The sequence below is a fragment of the Varroa destructor genome, unplaced genomic scaffold (assembly GCF_002443255.2).
Source record: "Varroa destructor unplaced genomic scaffold, Vdes_3.0 BEIS01000002.1, whole genome shotgun sequence".
NCBI lineage: Eukaryota > Metazoa > Arthropoda > Arachnida > Mesostigmata > Varroidae > Varroa > Varroa destructor.
Window position 1 is genome coordinate 1,193,984 of NW_019211455.1, and position 24,826 is coordinate 1,218,809.

Sequence of the window (24,826 nt, forward strand, 5' to 3'; positions counted from 1 at the left end):
AGTAGTCTGTAGTCTAAGTTAGTTGTTAAATATAAATGTAATCGTCTATATATAACAAAACCTTTTCCTAGGAAACAACGTCAGCTTACATTGGCACACTTATTAGAACTAATTTATGGCGTAGTAACTTTTTTTAGTCATTAAAGCTAGCTTGTAGAAAAGCTAGTTTAGGACATAATCTTTCCATTCATATGGACCAGAGTGGGACTATCGAGTGTCAATACAGACAGCAATTTTTCTACATCCACGAAATTTACCTGCGAACCGTAACAGTTGTATAAGAAAGAAGTGAGATATGAAATGCTGTCGAAACCATAAAATATGATGAACTTAATTACACTTACAGCACTTTTAGTAATTGTACGCTATACTGTCGTCGCTGTATTTGTGCGAATGTACATAATGTACATGTGTTTTCTATCATCGGGCCTTCTGTAGGAAGAACAATTTAAATGCGGATCCGTTACCTGCTTGTTTTTCAGTTTTGAAGGACTTTCTGACATGTATGGCTGTTTGTATGAGCCAAATACTTAAGCGTTCCGCGAGTCTTCTGCATAAGGCTGTTGATTAATTAGGGAATAAATGGCTATACTGATGGGTCTCCAATAAGTTTCTTAAGAACAACTTTTCTTACGTAGGTTACGGTTGTTCTAAACATGGATTCCTAAATATATTTATTAACAAAACTAGTCAATGATGCACCAATGATAATGAGTGCAAGCCTGATATGTGTTCGAAGGCTTTGGTTACAACGGTTGTCATGCAAGAAAATCTGCTGTGACCGGCCTTTTTTAATCTCTCTCCATGTTCCTTCTGCTTTTTTTATATAATATTTTTCTCCTTCTTCGCCTTTTATTTTCTCCATTAGCGTAGTGCTTATTATGTTAAATTTGTATATCATTTTTACCTTATTATGTAATATAAAAAATATCTTTATTATTGCTCAGCAGTTTTTACATTATTACATTAAGTTTTAATTACATTATTTATCGTTTTATTTGTTTTTATCAGAACTCCCATTCTTAGTATAGTCAGAAAGAATTAATAAAAACTAATTCAATATATACTTGCAAATTAAAAAAGTTAATTTTTTATTTTATAACATAATGTATTAAGTTTGCATAAAAGTCCGTACAAAGTAAGGAGCTGGAAAATAAACTTGTAAATACAAACTACAGAAGAGCTTAGAATTCTCTCCGGGTTAATATTCTAGCTTCATTGTTGTCATTGCAATGTTATAATGTTTTGCGTCCGGTAATTAAGTCGTCAAGGTTATTTCACAAAGCTAGCTTTCAGCAGGAAATAAAGCGTTTACGTCCGGAATCGAACCCAGATCAACACGCGAACACGTTATTCGCTGGTCTATTACGGAACATCGCAGTTACATCTCACCGCAACACAAGCATCATATCATTGTTATGTTTACTTGGTAAAAAAACAACAACACTGAAGTTAGAACGTTACATAAATTATATAAACGAAAAAAGAAAACTTACAATGGGATTTCTCATATTTTCTTTTTAAAAGATATTCTTACAAAGAAAATTTCATTTGTTCAACTTTGGTCGTAGTAATCAAGCATCTCATATACGCACGTTAACAAATCAGAGCGAATATGATACCATTAAAAATTCAAGTCTCCATTCCATCCATGAAATTCGTGTATTTGATCTTTTAAAGTTCACCTTATGTTGTTATTATACCGTCTTACTACAATCTACCACCAGGGATACTGCTTAAGATCGGTACCATTTATTCGGAGAATGAAAATATTCTACCATTGTGCGATAATCTGGATAGAACGTATTCTAAGGTTCTTTATTACTGTTGCTATATACGAATGTGTAGATCGAAAACAGTACAATGTAGATATTTTTTTGGGCACTTTGTGGATAAAAAAAAGCGCTAACCAAGTAAACACATACGAGTTCTAAAATTTTGGTTGCCACTGTTGATTCAACAGATTCAATGAAGCTTGTTCAATTTTTAATGATGACGATGAAATAAAGCTTGATATTTCTCCAGACTTGAGCAGCACTGGACGCTTGCATTTTTCTAGAGTGTTTTTAATTAAAGGTATGAGGCATTGTGTATATTATACGAGCAAATAAGTGCAGTGACATTTATCGTACGGCTTGTAAAAAGATACCTGGTCGGACCTAATTTAATGAAGTTAGCTGGTGATAGCAACAGAAGTGTTTAAACGTACCACTTGATTGAAACAGCTTCCTCGCACAAAACGAAAACCTTAAAACGGAGCTTTGTTAGCTACCTAATTGACGGGAAACCTCTTGCAAATTCGGAATTTTCGAAACATTTCCGGGCAAGTTGAATACTATGAACCTCAAAGACAAAACCCAGACCGCGAATCGACTCAATTCCGATAAGTTTACTGCGAATCAAACTTTGTGTCTGTTAGAGAGAGTAAGACGAGTAGAAATCTACTTGACGGTGCCTGTCCCCGAGTGGCTTTTCTGAACTGCGCCCGCCGAGCCGAATAGTGGACGGTAGTCTGTTGCTCCAACATTAGCGTATTTAGATGACGGCTGGGTTCCAGATGTGTCGAGAAGACGTGGAACTTTTCTTGGCGCGCTCGATGACAGCCATTGGGAGAGAACCTTCTTTCGAGTACGTAGAGAAAATGCATACATAGAGGTTGGGTCGTTCTTGGGCAAAAGCGAACATAGAGCCGAAGGAAGAACTAGGAGAAGCGGTTAAACACGAAGAAAGAGAAGTAAACGGACTCGTCAGGAAGAACTTTTTTTTGCCGGGTGCCCGCACGGTCTAGTTACTGATTTAGATGTAGGAGATGGCTGTACATTTCGTTGGTATCCATCGACTGCAGCAGCAATAACAGCGTAACCAAACTAATGCAGATGATATGTCGAGTTCGTGAGGGGGATTGTCACCGATGGGGGAATCCAGGGAAACTTCGCATACAGATGCATTTAGAAGACCCCAGGTCCAAGCGATGATCAGACATCTGTAGAATCGTGTCGCCGTTGTAACACGAGGCGCCACAAAGTGTTGCTTTAGGAAGGTGAGCGGCAGGCTCATGTGGGAAGCCAAACGACCCTAATAATAACAATTATTATTATTCTAAGTGAATTTATTCATAATAATTTTATCGCTATCAGTTTTAGCGGGATACGTCAGTTGGACGTGTACGTGAGGCCAGAGGTTGTTACCGAGAATTTCGTTATTTTAAAAAGTTGAATTGATACATTTATTACATAAGCATTACGAACACTGACGCTCTTTTCCCTTCACAGGTTACTGCATATTTTTTAATTAGAGCCTATCCGCCAGCAGGTTAGAACTGCAAGAAAATCAAACTCAGAGGCAACGGTGAGATAAATATATAGCATAAGAATGCAAGAATGGAAACATTATGCAAGAAAATCAAACATGAAGCTTGAAGCGCCAATGCTTAACGTTTTTGCCTTTTTTTTTTTCATTAAAAGCCTGACAATTCTTTTATATTACAAACCCACATGAGTTTCAGTCACTTTTCTTTCAAAACTTTGCTGCGAAGATTGGCTACGTGCTTCACCAATGTTCGCCATAGAAACGATCTAGAGTTATATAAAAATAGAACAGATTGTAAGTGACATAAATGCTAGATTAAATAGATCATTTCAAGTTGTGTCAAGGAATTGAAGTCTAGGGCGTTTTTTGGCATCGAAAACAGGCTTGCATGCTCCTTTATCAGCTCTTAATGTTTGCATGTACAATCGAAGCCGAAACGACACGAGTGTATCCATTATGTATTGTCCAAATAATGGTTACGTTACAAGCTGCCGATTTAACCAACTACAGCATTCTGACAAACACAGTGACAGAATAACCAACTACTAGAATGAAACTGGCCATTTTGCTGAACTGGATCAATAAAAGATACCGGCTTTGCTAGGTAGCAGGACTACATCGGTTTTCTTTTTGGCGGCCTTATGGCCTTTATGACAAAGATCTTACAATCACACTGGAGGAAAATCTGTTGCCTCCCGTCACAATTCCGTTACGACGTTAGGTTCGTCATTATTTTGCTTCAAATATGTCAACCGACAGTTTGCCACTAGGAAGCTCGCTCAGACAACTCCGAATAAGGCGATTACTGCTCACAGAACAATGAAAAGGTATAGTTGTTCCTTTTGGGCATGCGTCAGAGTACCCGCCATACCATCGAGAGTCGGCCGCTCGGAAGCTCCTTTTTTTCGGAAAAGTGAAAGGTGACAGGCAACATGCACTGTGACGCATAGATAATTGCAGACACAGTCCAAATGAGTGACTAATTTTGCGTGTTTATATGACGCACTTTTTTTAAGAGAAAGAAAAAGCAGGTATCTCTGGCCTTCATGTTGGTTTGTAGCCATTCAAAATACAACTGAACGAAACGTTGCGTATTACTACTCTTTCTATCAGTGCCATTTGTAGCTGCGCCTGGTACACATCATTTGTAGTCCTCCATCTGTGAGTAGCAATTAGTTAGCTCACTAATTTAGTAACATATAGAACCTCATTGAAAATAAACAATACTTTGTTAGGGTTACTAGAGCTTATTAGCCTACCGACATTGAAACACGCAGAATTGAAATCACGAGGGTTGATATGAATGAAGGTAAAATTAATGCATCTTAGGCATAGTAGAATAGACTTTTGCGACTGTTGTTGCTTCAGACTACCTTTTGTGTTCGTTATTGCTAGTACTTTTTACCCACATGTATTTTCTGATAACAACTTTATCAGTACACTCTTAAATGCAAAGAAAGAGCTTTGATTACTTTAAAAAAGACGGTATATCTATCTCTTTAGTTTTTGATACAGGGACAGCTAAATAAAGGTCAGTTAAATAGGAAAATGGTTTTTGAAGTTAGTCATGGCGCTGGATTTTCTATACTACACAACTAAATAGGAATCGACATACTGGCGTAAAACCACAGAACAAAACAAAATCATGAGCATTTTAAATTCGACTGATCCTCAAAAGGACTAATTTACAATTAGACATTCGCAGATTTTAGACTTTCGCAGATGACCAATGCCTGTTTCGGAATTAATAGAATTTCTCCGGCAGGAAACTGATTTAAGACTCACAGGTATTTAAAAGACTTCGAACATATTCTTAATATAAACCCGGATATATTTCTCAACCTAAACTGTATTGACTTGATTAGACTTTTTTTTTGCAGTAAGGCTGTTAGCTGCATGTGTAGTTTCTGGAAGTTTGTGGACGGTAAGTGAGACCAATATCTATTCTAATACTGACTAATAAAATCGAACACTTAGCATTGAGATAAGCACGAAAGTCGGTGTATTCGTGCTCTGCGAATACGTGTATATTGCAGGGTGTGTAGATTACTGCATTGTGGTAACGTCCGAAATGTTTTTTGCGTAAAACTGTTTGCATATTAACTTGTAAATTTCAGTTGCTTTTAAATATTTAGGGCCCTTTAATAATTCTTTATAAGAAATGAAGATTGGTGTTGCGACGCTGACTACTGATCAGCAGAATAACACCGGCTCAACGTTTCATCGTTAGAAGCTCTTATAATTTTGTACAAGTAAAGTCCTACTGTCGTCTACTATCCAGTAATATTTGTCGTCCAAAGATAGACCTTTCCAGAAATGTCCGTCTTTGAAATGTTTAGTATGTTTGCATAACTAAGGAAAAAAACCCTCAAATGGAATTTTTACCAATACATTTTCACAGTGACAAATTTGCCGCATTTGATGGAGTAGTCATTCAAATGAACGACCAAATTTTTGTTAGAGCTTTTTCGACGTCGCATGTTCGGTCTCTAGGACCTTGGCAATGTTGCCTGCCACGTTTTTAATCCTAAGTTTCGCTACGTCATATACCTACCTCATGAACGGACAACATGTGTGTAAGTTCCATTGTATTCATTGCCGCGTCAAGCACATCCTACCTTATATATGGTCATTATAAGATATAATCGTGAACCGTTTTCCCCATCCTCGTCTTAAGAGCTTTGGAAGAGGCTCCCAATAGGACTTCCCAGTCATGCATGCCCTCTGCGGAGTTATTTCGGGACCCGCTAAAATCACGTCGATCTGTGGTTGTCCGACACCGAATCGGAAACCCTCTCAAATATAGCTAACAGGAAATATTCTTCTCTAAAGGCTACTCGCCACCAGCGAATTAGTAACTAAAGCATCTTTGTCGGCTTGCCGGTGGTACGCTGTCGGTAGCATTCTTACGGCCTAACGCGAAAGGAAGGCTCAGCTGAAAGCCCTGACCAGGGCTCTTCTTGTTCTTCTCCTCGCTGGGTTAGAGCCCTCGCTGGCGGTAACCTAGAACAGTTTAAAAGCTGCTCTCGAAGACGGTCCTGGAGGCGATCGCCCCTCCTCGCGGCCCCTTCCAAAAAGGGAAATGTGGCCGCACTCGCTAGTGATTCGGCGTCTCATTGGCCGCGCACTCTCCATCGACGCCGTCTTCTTTCTCGAACCAATCCCAGCCCGTTTCTATTGGAACACATGTAGGTCTCCGGTCTCTGGAATGTCTATTCTTAACTACGGGCCAAGTTCTCCAGCGAAACGTTTGGATAGTCTCCGTCAACTGCGGTCGGATCTGGAACTCCGTTCGGATATCGTTCCGTTCCGTCTGCCTGATATCTTGTCCTGTCTTATCAGTCGCTCGGTCTGTGCCCTGCCCTACCGCACTTACTTCTCCACTTGTAGACATCTGGTCTTCAGTATTGCAAGCATCGTCAAGGTTAGTGCTTTCTGGACGAGGCCTACGCCCACTGCGAGTATCTCGTCTGCTGGCTCTTTTCGGGCCACTGCGTCCTCACGACCTCTGCAACGTGAGACCTTCATTGACGCTAAGTGTAGTGCATACTATGCTCTGCATATGAACCATACATCGTACAACGCTAGCTAATGAGAAATTTCTCGTCGTTTGCAGCGTATATTTGTTAGGTCTAATCGAAATTGCTTAAAGTTGAGCTTCGAGCCAAAAACTGTAATCATTTGATAGAATTCGAATCGTCCATCAGCAACTATCGTCAACATTATGAGGTTCTTTTGCACGCTGTGAAGCTGATTATGCATGTTCGTCGAGCTTGTGCAGTAACTGTAATGGCATTTGGTGGCATGATATTCACTGGTCCCGGTAGAGCCGAGTCCAAATCGTCAGCTAAATCATTCTTCGTATCGGTACCTAGCGAAATGCTTGCAATATAAATTATCTCCAAAGCAGACTTGTGCGGTGTGGTTGATGCTTTGTAGTAGATGGAATTAGCAGGTTTCGTATCAACACGTGCTCTTTTCTGCACGATCTAAGGTTGACTATCAGTAATCTTTTCTTTATCTCTTTCATTAGATGCTCAATTAGAGACTTACTAGTTGCCCGCGTCACTAATGTTCCGTTGCCATTTTCTAATGCTGTTGGCAGAAACAAAAAACCGATCATTTTTGAATGGGTAACGGGCGGTTTGTTGCTCTTTAAGCTCGTTCGTAAGCTTGTCTCTAAGCTGCTGGGTTTTGTTGCAGCACTGAACAGCCTAATGAATTGTTCGGGCCATGCACACATGGGCACCAGATGATTGCGTTAACCCACGGGTACAACGGTGACTCAACGGCCGTGGCATGTTCATTCTTTCCAGAATGCCGAGCGCGAAGCTATAAAAAGGCAGCGATGCACGATTTAAAGGCCAATGACCAGTGGCCGTTCAGAACGATCAGGATCTTGGTGCTGCACACGTCGAAACTGCAGAACGCCTACGACTGGCGTTAACTTCGTTTATTTGTGATATGCTATCAGTCCCGTGTGCCTATGCAAGCCTCGTTCAGTCCAATCACCGATAGCTACATATTAAATCAGCTAGTCTTCTTTTGTGGATTTGGTTTAGTGAACTAAAAAAAAACTGGGAACTGAAGAAATCTTCGACCCGGTTCCATCCATGTCATCCGTGAACGTGTGGACGCGCTCAACGTATTATCTGCAAAGTCCTGCGATGGCGTTTGCAATACTTCTTTGCCATCCCATATTATATTCGACTATGGAATGTAAAGAAGTATGGAGGACCCACGCTCAAAACAGCATGCTACGAATACTACGGATGATCAGATCGCGCCATTTCGCTCATTCAAGTAAGCTGTATGTTCTTTTCACATCAGGCGCAAGTGCTAATGTTTCACTCGAAAATATTTGCACTGCCCATTTGAATGTGTGCTAAGCATTTGTCCCCATTCTGTCTGGACCTCTTGCGAGCCTATGAAGCTTGTGGAACTGCGCGAAGTTCGATTGAGGTCTAAAGTTCATTGTTGCTGTTTCTCCGACCTCCTAACCGATTCCCCAAACTAAGTCAGAACGCTTCCCTTTATTTAGTCAATGACATGAACGAATTACATTGCACGTACATGCCCGGCACATGATTACAGTATCGCTCGCATGCAGAATTATGGAAAACTATTTTCCTATTACAATTCGCATAACCTTATCTATAGCACAATACAATTATATGTGTACGTAACTTCAGTGCTGAACCTCCTTTTCGGAAAGAAATGTACGTAAAATTGTAAGGTATAGGTATTTTACATACGGATGAAGGCGTTGCATGCTCTGCTTTCGGGCCTTTTTCGTTAAACTCATGTCGTAAGGCTACACGCATATTCTAATTTAGCTGCTTCGCATAATTGCTGCTTTTATACATGTTGTCCTTTCGCTACGTGTTCGCTTTGCTTATCGATTCCGTTTTGTCAAGTAAAAACATGCTATCTCTGCCCTATCACAACTTCCGAATATGTTGGCCTGCACCGCTTCTCGTTGTCGGCGTCGAACCAAATCAATCGACGATCAACAGCGGGCCACCTGCAACGGCCATTACATCCTTACCGCATGCTGCCCTGTCGGCTGTCGTCGAGCCCCAGTAGACTTCGATGAAAGAACGGAGGGTGGCTGAGTGCAAGCGAGTGGTCAGCGCCTGCTAGCGTGATGTGTTGTCGACGTAGCGGGAGGCGACAGTCAGCTACGAGTGGATAAGCAACGACATCTGGTGGTTGTGTCGCTTATGCGTCGTTTCGTTTCGGTAGACGATTCGCTGGTTGCTTGGCTGGCTGACTCGCTCCTTGTCATCATTGCTGCCTGCTTCCTGCCGCCTTCACTGTCGATCATGTCAGCTTTCTTCCGTTAGCAATGGAAATGTGGCATAGTGACGACCACGTCGCCGGTCACTCTTGCGGATTAGGTCACTGCAGCAGGCCATCAGCAGGCGAGGCGAAGCCGAACACTCTAGAGATACTTTCGGCAGACGCTACCTTTGTCGTCGGGCGGTATTGACGCGGTCCCATCACGCACCCCGTCATCGATCTGGGTTTTCTTTTTACGAAACAATAGTGATTCGCCAGTAACCAGCCACGGCGTTATTGACGCTAGTTTGGCTGCGGCCGATGATGGACGTTTTACCCTTTACTTTGCAGCCATGATGATCGAGATTGGTTCTACCATTAGCAACGCCAGCACCGCTAGTAGCGTCAACATACCGTTAGTGTTCGGTCAAAAAGGCGATGGGTTAGCCCCTGCTAGCAGTACGTCCTGCCAACTCAACGCTACTCGGTATCCTGCTTGGTATATCTCTGTTAACTAAGATCTAGTAGACGATGCGAAAGAGAAACGCGATTACAGCAACGGCGGCAACATGGGCCACGACGTGGAGAAGGCATTTGATCGCACAGCAGTACGCGGTGTCAGCTAAAAGTTTCTTATCTTCCACTAAACGCACTGTTTTTCATTGCTGGCCGGTTTCTTTGCTGCTTTCTTGTCCGTATTATGGCGTTTGTGGGCGAAATTCCTCCATCGAGAATGCGGTAGAACCGCCGAGTAACCGGGCAACGGTCTGCCTCTCTAGTTAGGTTAGTAAATGCGTCGACTACGTGAAAAAAAATGAATGGGATCTGTAATAGCCTATATGCAAACGGAAGAAAAAACATGTTGGACTTGTTTGTTACCGTTACTGCTGCTGATCGAGCCAAATTTCGGGTAGTGGCAGACTGCGGGCTGATTAAATATGTGGCAGACGATGTAGGTATTAGGTAAATCGGGTGAAACATATCTATGAATGTAACTGGCCATGGGGGCTTTCAGCATTTATAGATACTGTCGCCACCTGTGAAGTTCAGGGATTTACTTTTGTGCGTAGATAATATGCGTAATAAATGTATTGATAATGTACTTTTGCATAGTTAAGGTATTATTTGCTTTTTGGCGATTCTAATTTACTCCATCGTCGAGATTTATAAAATATTCATATGCATTTTTAGCAAAAAAAAGAAAAAACATAATGCATAAAGTACTATAAAAGGGCTAAAACGTTAAGGATTTAGGCCCCCGCTATAGACCGTTCGGTTGAAAGTCGTTTAGTAGCTAATAATGCAATGCGACTCGCAGTTACTCTGGAAATCTAATTTGATTTTTTTTATCTCCGCTTATTGATAGTGAACTTCAGCGGGTCCTCATACTTAATTTTAGATGGATGTTTGGCTATTATTATCGCTCTTGTGTACAAAGATAATTCCTACCACTGCTTTTTAGCAATAGCAACTATGTTATTATATACATACAAAAACTTCTATTACGAGATATCGATTAAAAACTGCATTCAGGAATACCATGCTAAGTTAGCATGTGTCCGGGTTCTGGTAAGTCTTATATATTCGCCATGGTACCTAAAAACGAAAACAACAGAGTGTACGCTTTTTTCAGTATAATTAAAGCCGGCTTTATTCAGTGGTACCTTGATGTGTGAGCGATATTAATAATCTACATTTACATTCAGATAGTCAATATGACTATTCCTGCACGTACTGTTGTAGCTCCATTGTTAAGGGCTCCCGAACTAGTAAATTGGCGTTGCCAATTGTCAATAACAATATCGCCAAGCTTGCCATAGATTAAACCTAATACTTTATTTACAAGCAACGCTAGTTTCTTTTGTTACACCTATGCTCGCTCATAAAGAGCTCGTGTGGCAATGACAGCTATAATTGGGTAAGTGCTGTATATATATATATATATATATATGCTAGGCTGTTGGTGTTCGCAGTTACGTCTGTGCTATTTTTTGCAGATCTATTCGTTCGAAGCTGTACCTTGTGGTCGAGTCCATACTTTACATCGCGCTTAGCTGTTAGTTTTTTAAGGATCTAATAAATGCATGCTATTTTCGATCGCTGTATGTCTGAGGTATCAATAATTTTCAATCATACTTTCAACCCCCCTGCGGCAAGTGACTCGAATGCATCTTTTCAACGGAAACAACATAATTTTAGACGCATCGTTCGTAGACGCTCTTCGGCGTTTTGTGTACCCCTACACATTTTCAGGGCAAGATTAAGCTGTGAGCTAAACAGACTCGAAAGGCTACTGACTAGCGGGGGGGGTCTCCCGTTGCTGAGCGAAATGGTAAAGTCTGTTGTTATGATCATCAGCAACATCCATGCTCACGCCATCAACTTGGTGCTTCCAACGGGCGTGGAATCTTCGCAGCAATAACAATAGCACGAAGCCTGTCGATAACGTACAGAGACTGACTAACACAGTCACTGTCCCCGGAAAGAACAGCACAAAAAATTTAGAGTCAGTTTTGGCATGGTTCCTGATGGCAACAGCCCTGGTGAAAGCATAGGGCCAGTAGAGAAAACAACGTGTAACAACTAAATGAATCGAATTTCATTAGAGGATGAATGAGGTCTCAGTCTGGGTGTTCAGACTCCGGGACATAGCACCGGCAATAAGCACCACAAGTATTTCTTCTAGGAAAAAGAGCAAAAGCAAAATTCAACAAACGTTCTATTCGAGAAGCAAACTTTTATTCCGCCAGCAGCCCACCCTTTGCTTACTTCGGCTCTGCTAGATCCTATGCTATGAAGACCTTGAAGCTAGTCAAAAATCGCCAACGAATAAATTCATATTGATTAATTTCAGGGAGATTTCTGATAGGCGGGCAGAGAACATCGGCGGAGCACAGTTCGAGAACGTTGACCCGATGCATGGTTTTATTTTGAAAAGGGCCGTTGCGATAGTTTAGAAGGCAACACCGTATGTCGGAAGGAACATACGGTCGTGCTGCTATTGAATCTTAAGTGGTTCGATCTTTTATAGGCGATCGCATATTTCTTAACGTTCATAGGTATGGCATGGGGGCCTTGCCATTAAGCAGTGTTATTTTAGTGAAGAAAAATATTCCTAATGTCGCAGAACCAATATGAAGTGAAGATCATTTCACACAAGCTCATAGCTTGCTTGATTTTTTTAGTGATAGTTATATGAAACTAAAAAATAGAAGCTTACAATAGGCTTGTGAAGTCATCCAATTTAACAGAGTAACCCAGGGCATGTTGTTAGTCTCTGAAAAAGCTTTGGTCGTCACGTGGAAGAGCTGCCCTCCTGCGTTAAGAACGTGCAGAGTGCCAGGTCGAAGTGAAGTGACTGTAACGCGTCGCTCACGGACGGTCATTGCGAAAACCCGGCGGCCTGAAACGTTTCAAGCTTCATATGCTAGCCTCGTATAATACGTTTGGTTATTAAGATGTTCATTATATTAATAAGACAACCATTTCTCTTATTTCCTTAGATTGCCACGTGGGGGCCATGTCTGATGTGCCCGTTTTCTCATGCCGGCTCCAAAAGGGAAGTTTCTTGACGTCTACGCTATTTGGGTGAAACAGTTCGTCGAGCAGAGCCAATAGATTTTGATTTCTTGTAACCTTGTGCAGGATATAAGTTAATGTTTGCAACAGCAAGCAGATGGGTTGGCCCTATATTTTCCCGAGAATTAGAGCTATTGTTATTAATGTTGTTGTACTCATCGTCGTGGTGTGCAGTCGTAGTTTGAATAATGGCTACTCACCAGAATAGACTTCCTTGGCCGTAACGAGTCCCACCTCCTCGTTGCACTCGACCGCGACAGCCCGTTCCGTGGGGTCGGTGACCCGACAATGCTTGTTGGGTATCTCTGCTGGGGACGAGCCATCCGTTGCCGCTTCTCGACCCATAGTCCGTGAATCCACGCGAAAACAATATTTGTTTATTATAACAAGTCATCTCCCATTGTTTTCCTTATGCAAACTAGTAACTCAGCGTTCGTATTGTCCACAACATAGCTAATCAAACAAAGCAGGGAAAACTGAATAGGTGTATAGAAATCAACGAGAATTACTGATTAGTAAGTAATCAGTAGGCAGTGAACTTCTATTACAGGCCATTATGTCAGTCGTGCACCGATTTCTAATCGGCCCAACCCCATTCATGCTGCCTATGCATGTTACAGCCATAGCCCGTTGTTTGCTTCATGCAAACTAGTGAAAATTAGATAGGCCAGGTTCCCCTTCAGGTTCAGCTTAACGACGCTCGTCGTAACATATAACCGCAAGACGAGACGTTGTCACAACTGGCTGTGTTCGAAAACGGTCCCTCTACCTGCCTCGCTTGTTAGTGAAGCCTATGCAAAGATGAGAAACAACAGAGATTTTGTTTGAGAGCGTGTAATGGTCAGCCGACCTCTTAAATTACCCCAACGTTATCCCAAGCAATTCGATACGCGTACCACCGAAATCTTAATGCATAGAATAACCTCAAGATTTCCATTATACAGATATCCATATGCAATTATATTGGGCATATGACACATGCAGGGCCCATCAAATCAAACCAAGGTAAAAAACGGATCACTACAAAAACATATCATATGTTATGCATATCACAATTTATATATAACGACAGGTATAGGTATCTTACGTAACACATATACGGCCAGAGCATTCCTAAAGGGTCAGTCGATCCGGCCGAGTCAGCGCCTTACGTTTCGGTAGTAGGTGAAAGACGCATGGATAAGGTTGCATTCCGACCCAGTTGTAGGCCCAGCAGTGAATGCTGTGATGAAGCAGATGACGAGCGTCGGCGATATGCAGACTAGGACTACGTTCGCAAAATTCCCGTGATCCAATGCGCCAACGGAATCGATCTGGGAGCTCGTATCTAAAGCCTGAACCGAACCGGTTAATGTCCGTAGCGGATTCACAACGTAGCGATACAGCTGGTGAAAGGACGTCTACCCAGATAGTTTGTACCGACCGCCATCGACAGCGAGGCGGATCTGCAACGCAGTTAAGCAGAAGAGGGTTCAAAAGCTAAAAATTTTGCTTGTCTAAGGAGTCAACTGGAATGGCCCGATAGCGCAGCAGAAAGATTCTAAATATACGAAGAATTAACTTATTAATTTACGGATTACGCACTGCGCAGGCTCTTGTGCAAACTCTTACGGGTTTAGTCCTATCGAAATGATATAACTGAATTTATGCTACACTTAGACTATTGGCTACACGAAGTATATACATGTTAGCCATTAAAGTCAACCGCCAAATGCAAAGCGTTGATATATAACTGGTTGCTTTAAATCATTTTTCAAATTTTCACACAGGAAATTATTTAAGCGTAAGACATATAGCATTGGTTGAAGAACGCGAGAGTCACTAGTCCAGCCCTAGCCAATGACAGATACCGCACAGTGAGTGTGATTGTATATGAAACATATGTAGCATTGATAAATGAAACGCACGGAGTACTAAGCGACTAAGATTCTAACGACTGCGTGTTAAACCAGACCGCCAATATTACGGTTTATCATGCCAATGTATGGGTATTCATTGATGAAACCGATGTGTCTCCACATGTCATCTTGTTACACCTCATCATACCACATAAAATGTGCCGTTGCTTAGGAAAGTCCCGTAACAATAACCGTGTCACGAAATGATGTTTCGATGAAGTCCTATCAGCAAGTAATAAAGCACCTATTTCGATATTGATGGGCATAATTATAATACAAGCAAAGACACGATGACAAAGGCGTACACAAAACTAGCGACTTCAGTGTTTTACTTGTTATTATGCTTTAGCTTATAGTTTATTAGGTTGTTTGCAAACGCCTTAAACCTTGACTATCGATTAATGATCGACAAACACTTAAAAACTTCACTCATACGAAATCAGGTAAGTGAACGTTTTTTCTGTCACTGATTTTATAAGACAGCAACGAATTTGAGCATATAATGACGATCTATTATTTCATTTTTAGTTTTTCGTTGTTGTGAAAAATGTGTTTGTCTCAACGAAGCTTCTCTATCGACCTCCACAGCGTACGGATGGCGCTTTCTCTCGAAGCTCGTCCATCTCGAACGAACGAACAAAGGATGGGTATTGTTTCTTGAAAAACACCGCTCGCTTTATCTTAGACAAGCCGACATGTGTATGTCATATGCTGTTGGACGCGTCATCAAAGCAGATTATGGGAGACTGGCAAATTTACAAGAAGAGATAAGGAATGAAGAAACTCATTTTCGACTAAGACCACTGCTATTTCGAGCTCAAATGTTCCCTCTATTCCACCCTGAAATCCCGCTGCTTTACTCAGGTCAGTTTAGTAAATAAACCAACCACGCGAAGCGATATCTGTTGTTAACGATTATAAGTTCTCTGCAAGTTATCCTCTGGCTAACCTTACTGAAACAGTATAGTAACTGTGGAAATGAGGTCGATCAAGTGAGAAAAAAAAAGGGATTCTTGGACAATGCCACGCATATGATTTTACTTTGCTCATTTATGCACAACACAGCAAAAGGATCCAAATAAATATCCGTCGACCTATACAACATATGGTTAGCTGCCTAACACATGTTATCTCAAGACTTCCGTAAGTAATATGGGAAGATGGGGGATACAGTTTGAAAAAGCAAAAAGTAGTCAGACGATCCCGCAATTACTTAACTAGCTAGTTGTCTTTTGCCGTGCATTGTTTATTTTCGTAGTTTGATTTCTGTTTGTCACGGATGCTCACACTGTATCCGTATGTGAATTCGATTACTAGTACTAATAAAAGTTCGCTTATGTAGTCGACTTCCGACGCGGCAACTGTAATTTCCTTCGTCACGACCAGTCACGTTTCGAAGCACAAGGTAGCCTCCACCTGTTGTGTCTGCATGACCATTATATATTTCGCCTGTTCCCCGAAGGAGTCCTTGCGGATTGAGAGCGATCCCGTCTTTCAGCCACGAGACGTCGTGATCACGTTTACTAGAACGATTGAGAATGGCAATTCCGTACAGGTAACGTAAGCCAAAGCGTTTAAGGCGCACATAAATAGCCTAGTAAAACCTAAGTTACCATAATATTGTAATAGCTTTCTTTCTCTATACGCCAGCGAAAAATATGCAATAGAACATTTTATGCAATCCGATCAAGATGACTTGACATCCTCAACTAGTTGAGCTGCAAGGATTTGAGTAACGTTTCAGCATGGACGGTACGGCCTGAGGGAAGGCAACAATCACCATGGTATCATGCGCGCTCACATTAATGACAACGATCACCCACTACAACTTGTCGGTACACTCATAAATACCCATCGAATACAAATAACTGCAAGTTACAAGAACCACTAATGTATACCCTTAGAGAAAGGCGTGTACATATTTTTGAGCTCAAATAGCCTTTCTAGCAGTGAACATCTTTACCTCTATTTTGTTGCTAACTGCTACTAGGTAATGGCTGTTTGGACGGTGCGTGAGTATAGGCCATTGACGGATATGATAAATGTTCGTTCAACTGTAGTTATTTTCACGTCACTCGCTCTGGCAAAAGGGTGCTTTACACCCACTAGTCAGGGATCGGATATTACCTAGAGATCAGTCCACCTTTCATGACATTTAGTGAGACGAACACGTGCTAAATAATAAATAAATAAAGAATAAATCACGTACAGTATCCAATCTGGCAGTGCCGTATCGATCACGCATTCAAAAAATACGTCGGAGCCACGTTTAATGCGTGAGGCGTTGAGACCTCGGCCGAGCCAGAGGCGCACTTCAGGACCCTCTGAAAGAAACGGATAGATGCATTTCAGGAAATTTCTCTAGCAGAAATCGCGAGTTCCGAACCGGTTATTACAATCTTGCTAGAGCTGAGAGCAATTTTTTACATCTGATTTGCGATTGGATAAACGGCGAGGTTACCGTAATGCGTCTACTGATAGCAACGTTGCCTATGGTGGCTGTGCATGTTCTTCTGTCTCTTCAACTGTTCTGTCGATAGGGGTAAAAGCATCTTTCCTATTTTTGTTTTTGTGGTGAGGTCGGATTATTGATCACTTAGTTATTCGTGTAGATAGCAAGTAGACTAAATGAGAAGAATAAACGTGGATAGCTGCAGTGAATAGAAGCAGATACAACAGAGTTTCAAAAAAAGTTTAACCGACCCATTGTGTAGGTGTCTGTGATCAGTTCACAATTCATATAAGACTGGGTATGATATCAATCAAGTTCCTTTATATTATACTATATTAGGCTTATGAAATTACTCGCAAAACATCAGGATTGGCGAAGTCTATTAATAGGCAAAGCGGACAGCTATAAAAAGGCAACGGGGTAGGTTGAACAGACTCATAATAATAAAGTTACTCAGACTCAGAATGAAGTTAGTTGCTCGCGTGTACTTGAGTTACGATTAAGGTCAGGTTAAGTGTGAAATTTACGGATAGGATTTATGAAATTAGTCGGTGGAAAAACAGCGGCCAGAATTATAGCCATAGCATGAAAGGCAACTTGATTTAGCTTTTCGTATAGGACAGAAAAGATAATTAAATTGCTTATCTTGACGTTATACGTCGGGACTTAGATAGACCTATACGCGTTTCATATTAGCCTAGATGACTAACCCTGTTACTATAACACGGTTCCGCACTATATAAATAGCCACCTGAATGTTCTTCATATTTATCTTTTTTAACTGCAGCTGCTGGAACCTCGCTATACGATTAGAGCTCTCATGTTATAGACGAGCTTTCGATACACATATAACGCAATCGGTACCATCTTACGGGTTCAGTAACATTGACGACTCGGCACAACGTTAACCCAGGCTCACTCAAACCTACTCGACCCGATCGCGTCCATATGTACTCCCGTATCGAGGCTTAGGCAGGCAGCGGTCAACTCGAGACAATGTGCCCTATCTGTGGCCGGTATGAGCAGCCGTACATCGTTGCGGGTTGCTTCCGAGTCGAGCTCAGTTCTTCTTCGACCGTCCAGCCAGCCAGCCAACCAGCAGCGATCAGCCTGACCGCGCGGTTCAAACGAAGGGCGTCATCACCAACATCATCGTCAGCATCAGAGGTAGTTGTATGGCCAGCAGACGGTATAAAACCAGCAAAGCAAACGGCAAACCAGCTCTTTCTTCCTGTCTATCTAACAGCAGCAGCAGCATAAACATTTCGTCCCGAAATAACAACCAGCACGAACGCAACGGGTCGCGCTAACGCATAACAGATCACGGTTGTTGCCATTACCGCTGCAGCAACAGACATAGAAAGTCACCAGCGGAACACCAGTTAGCATCTACTCGGTGGCCTGAGCTTAGGTACACCGCAAAACTGCCGTTGACAATAGGCAGGCAGGCAGACAGACAGGCCAGCAGCGATTGCTTCAGCAAGCGCTGCTGGCCTGTCTGTCTGCGTGGCCGACACAGGAGGCTCACCGAGTCGAGCCGTTCATCCAGGATTCCGCTGATTCGTTCTCGGTCCTTGGCAGTGCCGCCTGGTGGCCTGGTGGTCTCGGACCACAGTCGACAGCGGCGGCGGTGGCGACGCGTAGCGAGCGCCGAAAAGAATGAGAAAGCATAGGAGACAGAAACAATAAGATAGAAGGCTTCAAACACGAAAGATTATTTTGAGAGCAACAACGCGGCGGGTCCTCGGCCAGCGACAGGGAAAACGAAGAGGCCGCCGCAGATATCTGACGATGATGTCGACTAAGAAGGGACGGCTGTTTTTTTTCCTCCACTATCTTGCCATCTTTCTTTTTTGAAAGCATGCATCTTACTTTTTGACTTCGATTCTCTCGCATAAGCCCTAACACGATCCGCGCTTTCTTAAATTTCGGGCTTTTCTGTTTCGGACGTGTTAAGCCAGCAGTGCGCCTAGTTGTTTTTAGGTCTGGCTAACAGCGGTCATCAGCCAGCTGTTGACGCTTCGGAGCGATACCGGTGACTTCTTGTATTTGGGCTTACAGTACTCGATAGCTTCACGAGACGTGTATAGCGAGATGAATAGGTGCGGCCATAGACTAAGCAGAACGTAAGTTTCCGTGTCGAATTTCGACGTCGCGCGGAAAAGCAGCGAGCGGCAAGACCGCCAGTATCTAAGATAAATCTGTAGTGTTTGAATCGTGAATCTCTACGTTATCCATCGATAGAGGGGAGCTACGTTCATTAGTATAAAGCGTTGATTATTTGCATTTGAAGGCTGAGCGGCGAATCAAAAAACAGTAACTAGAAATGGTTAGGTCCATGGCTAACCAGCTAAGGTTCGGTTAATGGTCCGTCGGGGCGATGCACCCTTTTTTCCCGAGACGAAAACCTGTGCAGGACCTATGTCGACGCAAGATACTCGAAATTTCATTTGCTTATGTAGTTCGATGGAAACTAAACATAGCAAATGGTGAATACGGGCCTTCCGAGTAGACGTACTGAGTGAGTTGGGCTTTCGCCATGGACGAATCTGTGTAAAGAACGATAATTTAGATGACTGAACGACAGATAGACATGCATGATAATAGTGATCACAAAAGACAAAAATTTCTGTCTAGAACCATCGTTTCTGTTGGACCAGAAGCCACGGGTAAGGGTTATGTAGAGATCCATATATTTACCATCAGCGATAGTTACCATGGGCAAACACTGAATACGTGGCACTCGAAAGCTACTTGAAATTAGGTTATGGTTTGATACATAAGCGAATTTTATCACAGCAATAAATTTCTACCTCGGCTATACGGTGCCGATAGACAGAGATACCCTAGTACTGCGACAACTGCGTGAAGCTTCTATGACGAAGACTACGGCACGAAAATTTATGCTTTCGAAGTCGAAAGGACACAAACGGACTTTGTGTTTGAAATGCTAGAGAAATCGATTGGAAAACCATCAAAGCAGCCTACAACTATTCTCCAGAGCCTATGTTTGTTAGGGAAAAATTCACTGTTCGCTTTGCGTTTCGTTTCGTTTCCCCTAGTAAACCTTTTCAGAAGATCACTGCACAAATACAAGTACTCTTTTAACAATATAATGTTAATACGATATAATAGAAACAATAACGTGGAGCTAAACAAATATTATCCGGCTATACGACGATGCTCAGACAACAATTACAAACAAGTTTCATAATTCCATATTGTTATTAAACAGTGTGACATTAGATGATGTTATATACCGAATTGATGAGTCAGTATATTGAAATCTACATGTTATTTACAAATGTCGAATTTTTCTAAGCAAAGCAAGGTCTTAATTTGAAAAATAGCGCCAGTGCATCGTAGTTCACTAATGAAGAGAACACACGAGTGAGATTAGTACTTAAGCACGATGAAGACCAGACTGGAATGCTTTGTGCATACTTTTTTCACCATCATTACACATGCTGTGTCATACAAGCTGTACCAAATGAAAACTGTTCAATTTTTTATTATGATTACTCGAGTCGAATCATTATTAATACTCTCACGTACTTGTAATTCTAAGGATTTCTTCGGCGGCAGTCTGTTTGCGTGGAATTAACGGGTTCGCGGCTCGACATTCAATGCTGAGACCGGTATGCCTGGGTTCGGGTGTGAAAACGAGGACACTTAAAGCAGACTGTTCGGACCCGTCTCCAGGACGAAACAGCGATTCCGCAAGGGGTTGATGTTCGAGTGTCCACCAAACGACTGGCGGAGGTCGAGATCCCGATATAACGCAATGCACTTCGCACGGAATGCCCTCTAATAATGGTGTCGGTAATACAATGCGCGCAGACTGGGGAGGGGCTGGAAAGTATCAACTGCAACGACTTAGTGTTACATTGACGTTCGCTAAAGGTCCACACGAAGAGAGTATTAATACTATCTTGCTTGAGGCCTCTGGGTAGCAACCTTGACAGTCGTCGGTAGAACCTTTTTATTTGCATTTTTATTCATACGTATTATTAGGTTTAATTATTGACGTATGTTCGTATATGTCCTGCTCAGGAAATAACAGATTTGAAAAAGAAATTACTGATTATCTCTAGGATGGCACAGTCGTTGGCAACGTTAAAGAGTCCGTTCCAAACGGCGATGCAGCAGAGTCGCTGAAGATGGTGACTTCGTTTTGGTAGGAGACTCAGCGAGGAAAGTATCTTTCTACGAGACACGACCTGCTGTGAATTGAGTTCGACTGAAGATAATGTCCACGTAGCTGATATCTCATCTACAGATATGTTTGCTGTGGAATGAAGCGTAGTAAGACAGAGTCCACTAAAGGGAAATAAAACAATCGGCCAATTGATTTATGCTTACTTAAAGTAATCAATCATTATTTAATTACTGCTTATAGTTTCGTTGTCGAAAAATGACAAAACGCGCCTACATTTTACGACGCATGCTATATTTTTTCGTTCATCAAGGAAGAGGGGTCCGATTATGGCTTCTTCCTTATTGACCAATTGCACCTGGAGACTTGAAGTCACATTTGCCACTGAAAACAAAAAGCATTATTAGATTTTATTAGCTTCAATAAGCAGGCGTGGGCAGCTTGTTTCTGAACACGTCCCCAGATATATGGGGACAACGACTTTGTGATCTACATACCCTGGTGCCTTTATATGCTTTGCGTAGAGGCTACGTCCTCGAACGTAGTATTTCTTGCGAATAATTCATTGGTAAAAAAAAAAACCGGTGAACGGTAGCTAGTCACTGCCTGAGAAACACTTGCTTAGTCCAACCTGTATCGTGACACAATACTCTATATAGAAAAGAAACATTTAATCCAAGGCTTATTCGCGATCCAGGGTTATTTCGCTTGTACGGTTCCAGGCTGCTCCTGATTTTCAAGGTCTAAATGTTAACCGCTGTTCTATGTAGATACTGTATCCGAATTTAAACAGGGGCGACTTTCAGCGTGCTTTGGGGACTGCTATCGACGAAATTACTGGAAACACACGAGTAAGGAGGCGGTACGTTCGTTGATCAAGTGCTCAGCCCCCAGCTTCAAAGATGGACGACTCTGTAATACGACTAAGTATGAAATATATAATGGTGGCAAGGTAATGCAAATAAAATTAAATAGATGAAGTCTATGATTTCGAAAGCATTTATTATATATGTTAATTCTAAAGTTGATTTTTATTTTTATTTAATCAACTGCCATATCACAACTGTATTGATTCTCAGAATGCTAAAATAATTATTTATTTCAGTATAATAAAAGCATCAGCTGTTATAAATATTGATATCACTGAAAGAACACGGTAATTTTCAGATATAACATGCTTTGAAAAAGTTGTTTACAACTGTTAAAGTGGAAATATTACAAAATGTACAAGATTTCAAGTTACTTCTAGTGGTACCAATAGCATGCGATAAACTGCTTTATATGCGATAAACTGAGGAGGTGGCCAGCTAGATAAATAGAACACGTTATTTATTTTTGTTCTCTCCGACCATTTAAAAACAAGTTTCTAAAATGAATAGGGAACGGAATCGCGACAAAACAACGCGTTCCACTAGTTAAAAACTGCATCTGTTACTAAAATCTTAAGTGGCCTGCTGGTTACCGTATGACTTGACCTTAGCTCCAAATCCAGATGTTAATCAATAGAATCCGTAAATGTTTTGCCATGAATAAACCAAATAGAACACTTAGAGTTGCTTAGTAAAATGTCGTCAGTGTTGCATGAGGCCTGCATCAAGGCTTGCCTACAGAACAAGACAAAGACGTGAAAAAGTTTAAGAAAGTTCTTGTAAAAATCTTGATGGCGTCCCATATCCCTTAGATACTTATGCTATCTACGTGCCCCGTAATGGCTCACACCTAAAGAACTAGTGCCAAGTCCCAGCTAATTGCAACAAACCAGCCCTACTCAAACAAGTGCTCGAGTTGAGCTTTCAGGGTAGATGATTCATCCTTTGCATAGCCAGTCTTTTACTCACCTTCCAAGTCAACCCAGAATGTTTGGACCTGAATCGTCGGTATCTTAGATGTTAGGAGGCTAAGCGTAATTAAGATATGGTTCATGTTGTCCTGCTAAACTCCTATGGCGCATATATATGATTGGTAATCTGACTTCGGCAAACGTTTCGAGTATTACTCATAATCACCGCCATAACGAGTGATGCAATACTTCGTCGCTCTGGAGATTGCAAACTTTTCTTTACGCAAGTCTCGTTTCCGCCGCTTCTTGTCCATAGTAATTACACTGTGCTTATTTGATTAACCACACAAAACAGGATACTCTAAGAAATCCCTGTGAATCTATACGTTTCTCAACGTATATTGCAATTGATCGTGGTTAGACACACACATATCTGAGCAGCTATTCTAGGTGAACTCTTTTCTCTGCAGAGGTTTTATCTAGCAGAGCAGCTAAACAGACTAGACTAGACTAAAATACACGTCCGTGAATGAACGCGAAACGTTCTGTACGAATCTTTGATACGACAAGTGCAACGCGAAGGTTACCTACCTCTGTTCTCCTGACACAAGATATTAACTAGGGCGTGTAAAGGAGAGCATTATGGCCAGTAAAGCAAAAAGAGAAAAATCAAGACGAAATTCTATGGGCAGAGAGGGTGGGGGCAAGCCCTCGGTCATGGATGTCGACGGCTAACAGTGCCGGGCTTTCCTGTAAGCTTTCGTGTGTGGGGATCGGTATGGGGGACAGGCCGTTGCGAAAAGGCGTCCGCCCAACGCTGGTGGCCGATATTCTACGTGTCGCCAATGATGTTCGTGTGCCGGCAGAGATGTCTGTCAAAGTTCACTTGTCGTTCCTTGTTCGTATACGGCTCTGTCAGCTATGCCGTAACAGTGGGCCAGGGCGCGTACGGGACGATGTATGGAGACGTATGATAGCGTGACCCGTGAAGGGACATGGAGACTAAATGAGTTCCGCTTATAGGTGGGCTATGGAAAGGTGAGAAGATATTGCAGAATAAGAGATATTGTCCATGAAGGTCTAGGCGACCATTATTACTGTTATTATTATTATTATTATTATTACAAGCACAGCCGGTTCGACCTTTTGAAAAAGAGCAGGCAACAGCATAAGAAACAGAGACAAAGACAAGATACGGCGCGAGCGCTAGTCAATATTGTGAGCTAATCAGACTTTTGCTAATAATTGTGAGCTATGGGAGACGACAATATCGGTCTCTCACACATTACATTTTTCTATGCTATTTTTATGTATTTCTATGTTAGGTATGAGCGAACTGAGGAAACATACATCATTAAATTTGAACTGATTAAGAGTTCATGTGATGCAATTAGCAGTGAAAAAATGACAGGAGTGATGTATGAATATTGTACCGTATACCTCGTCTGGTATGTCTAGAGGAGCTCCGAAAATTTCTCGAGACTCTTATATTTTCTTGAACTTATGGCCTTAGTGTCATCTTAGTTCGATGTTCATCTAACGGTCTCCTTTTTCCTCTGAAAGGACGCAACATGGCACAGTGAGAAATTCATGGGAAAAAATTGAAGAAATTCGCCATAACCGTAAGCCCCATGTAGGAACACAGGATCACATACGTATCGTATGCACTAAAGGGCAAATACATGCTATGATGAACAAGACATTCAAGTACCATAGATGTGATCAAGTAGACGACTTGAATGGTGATGTTGTTGACGTTATGCCCCCGCCCGATGTCGCTGGCTCACTAATGGAAGTCACTCAGATACATTACATGTGTTTATCAGCTAGCTGCGTTTATGACAAATTTAAACAGTAAGTTAACAGATTTA

The 24,826-nt window shown here is 41.8% G+C and overlaps 1 protein-coding gene and 2 long non-coding RNA genes across 4 annotated transcripts; 1 reads left to right on the forward strand and 2 right to left on the reverse strand.

The window, feature by feature from the left end:
- Positions 1–1,062: 1,062 nt before the first annotated feature.
- On the reverse strand, positions 1,063–9,571 carry LOC147757226 (uncharacterized). Its single transcript, XR_015319898.1, has 2 exons — positions 8,565–9,571; positions 1,063–3,075 (listed from the first exon to the last, which is right to left on the reverse strand). It is a non-coding gene; the product is annotated as an uncharacterized LOC147757226 (long non-coding RNA).
- Positions 9,572–10,715: 1,144 nt separating this feature from the next.
- LOC147757227 (uncharacterized) lies at positions 10,716–23,555 on the reverse strand. 2 transcript variants are annotated; one of them, XM_086978523.1, is made up of 10 exons: positions 23,014–23,555; positions 21,452–21,559; positions 21,101–21,307; positions 20,575–20,871; positions 16,777–16,891; positions 15,855–16,090; positions 13,821–14,114; positions 12,870–13,001; positions 12,311–12,493; positions 10,716–11,562 (listed from the first exon to the last, which is right to left on the reverse strand). In XM_086978523.1, exons 1-10 carry the CDS (start codon positions 23,096–23,098, stop codon positions 11,381–11,383), a joined length of 1,839 nt encoding a protein of 612 aa, XP_086834649.1. In that variant the 5' UTR covers positions 23,099–23,555; the 3' UTR covers positions 10,716–11,380. The 2 variants fall into 2 exon arrangements, with proteins under 2 accessions (XP_086834649.1, XP_086834650.1); XM_086978524.1 differs by lacking the exon at positions 21,101–21,307 and having other exon boundaries at positions 23,014–23,554.
- LOC147757228 (uncharacterized) lies at positions 16,886–22,163 on the forward strand. Its single transcript, XR_015319893.1, has 2 exons — positions 16,886–19,145; positions 20,588–22,163. It is a non-coding gene; the product is annotated as an uncharacterized LOC147757228 (long non-coding RNA).
- Positions 23,556–24,826: the final 1,271 nt, after the last annotated feature.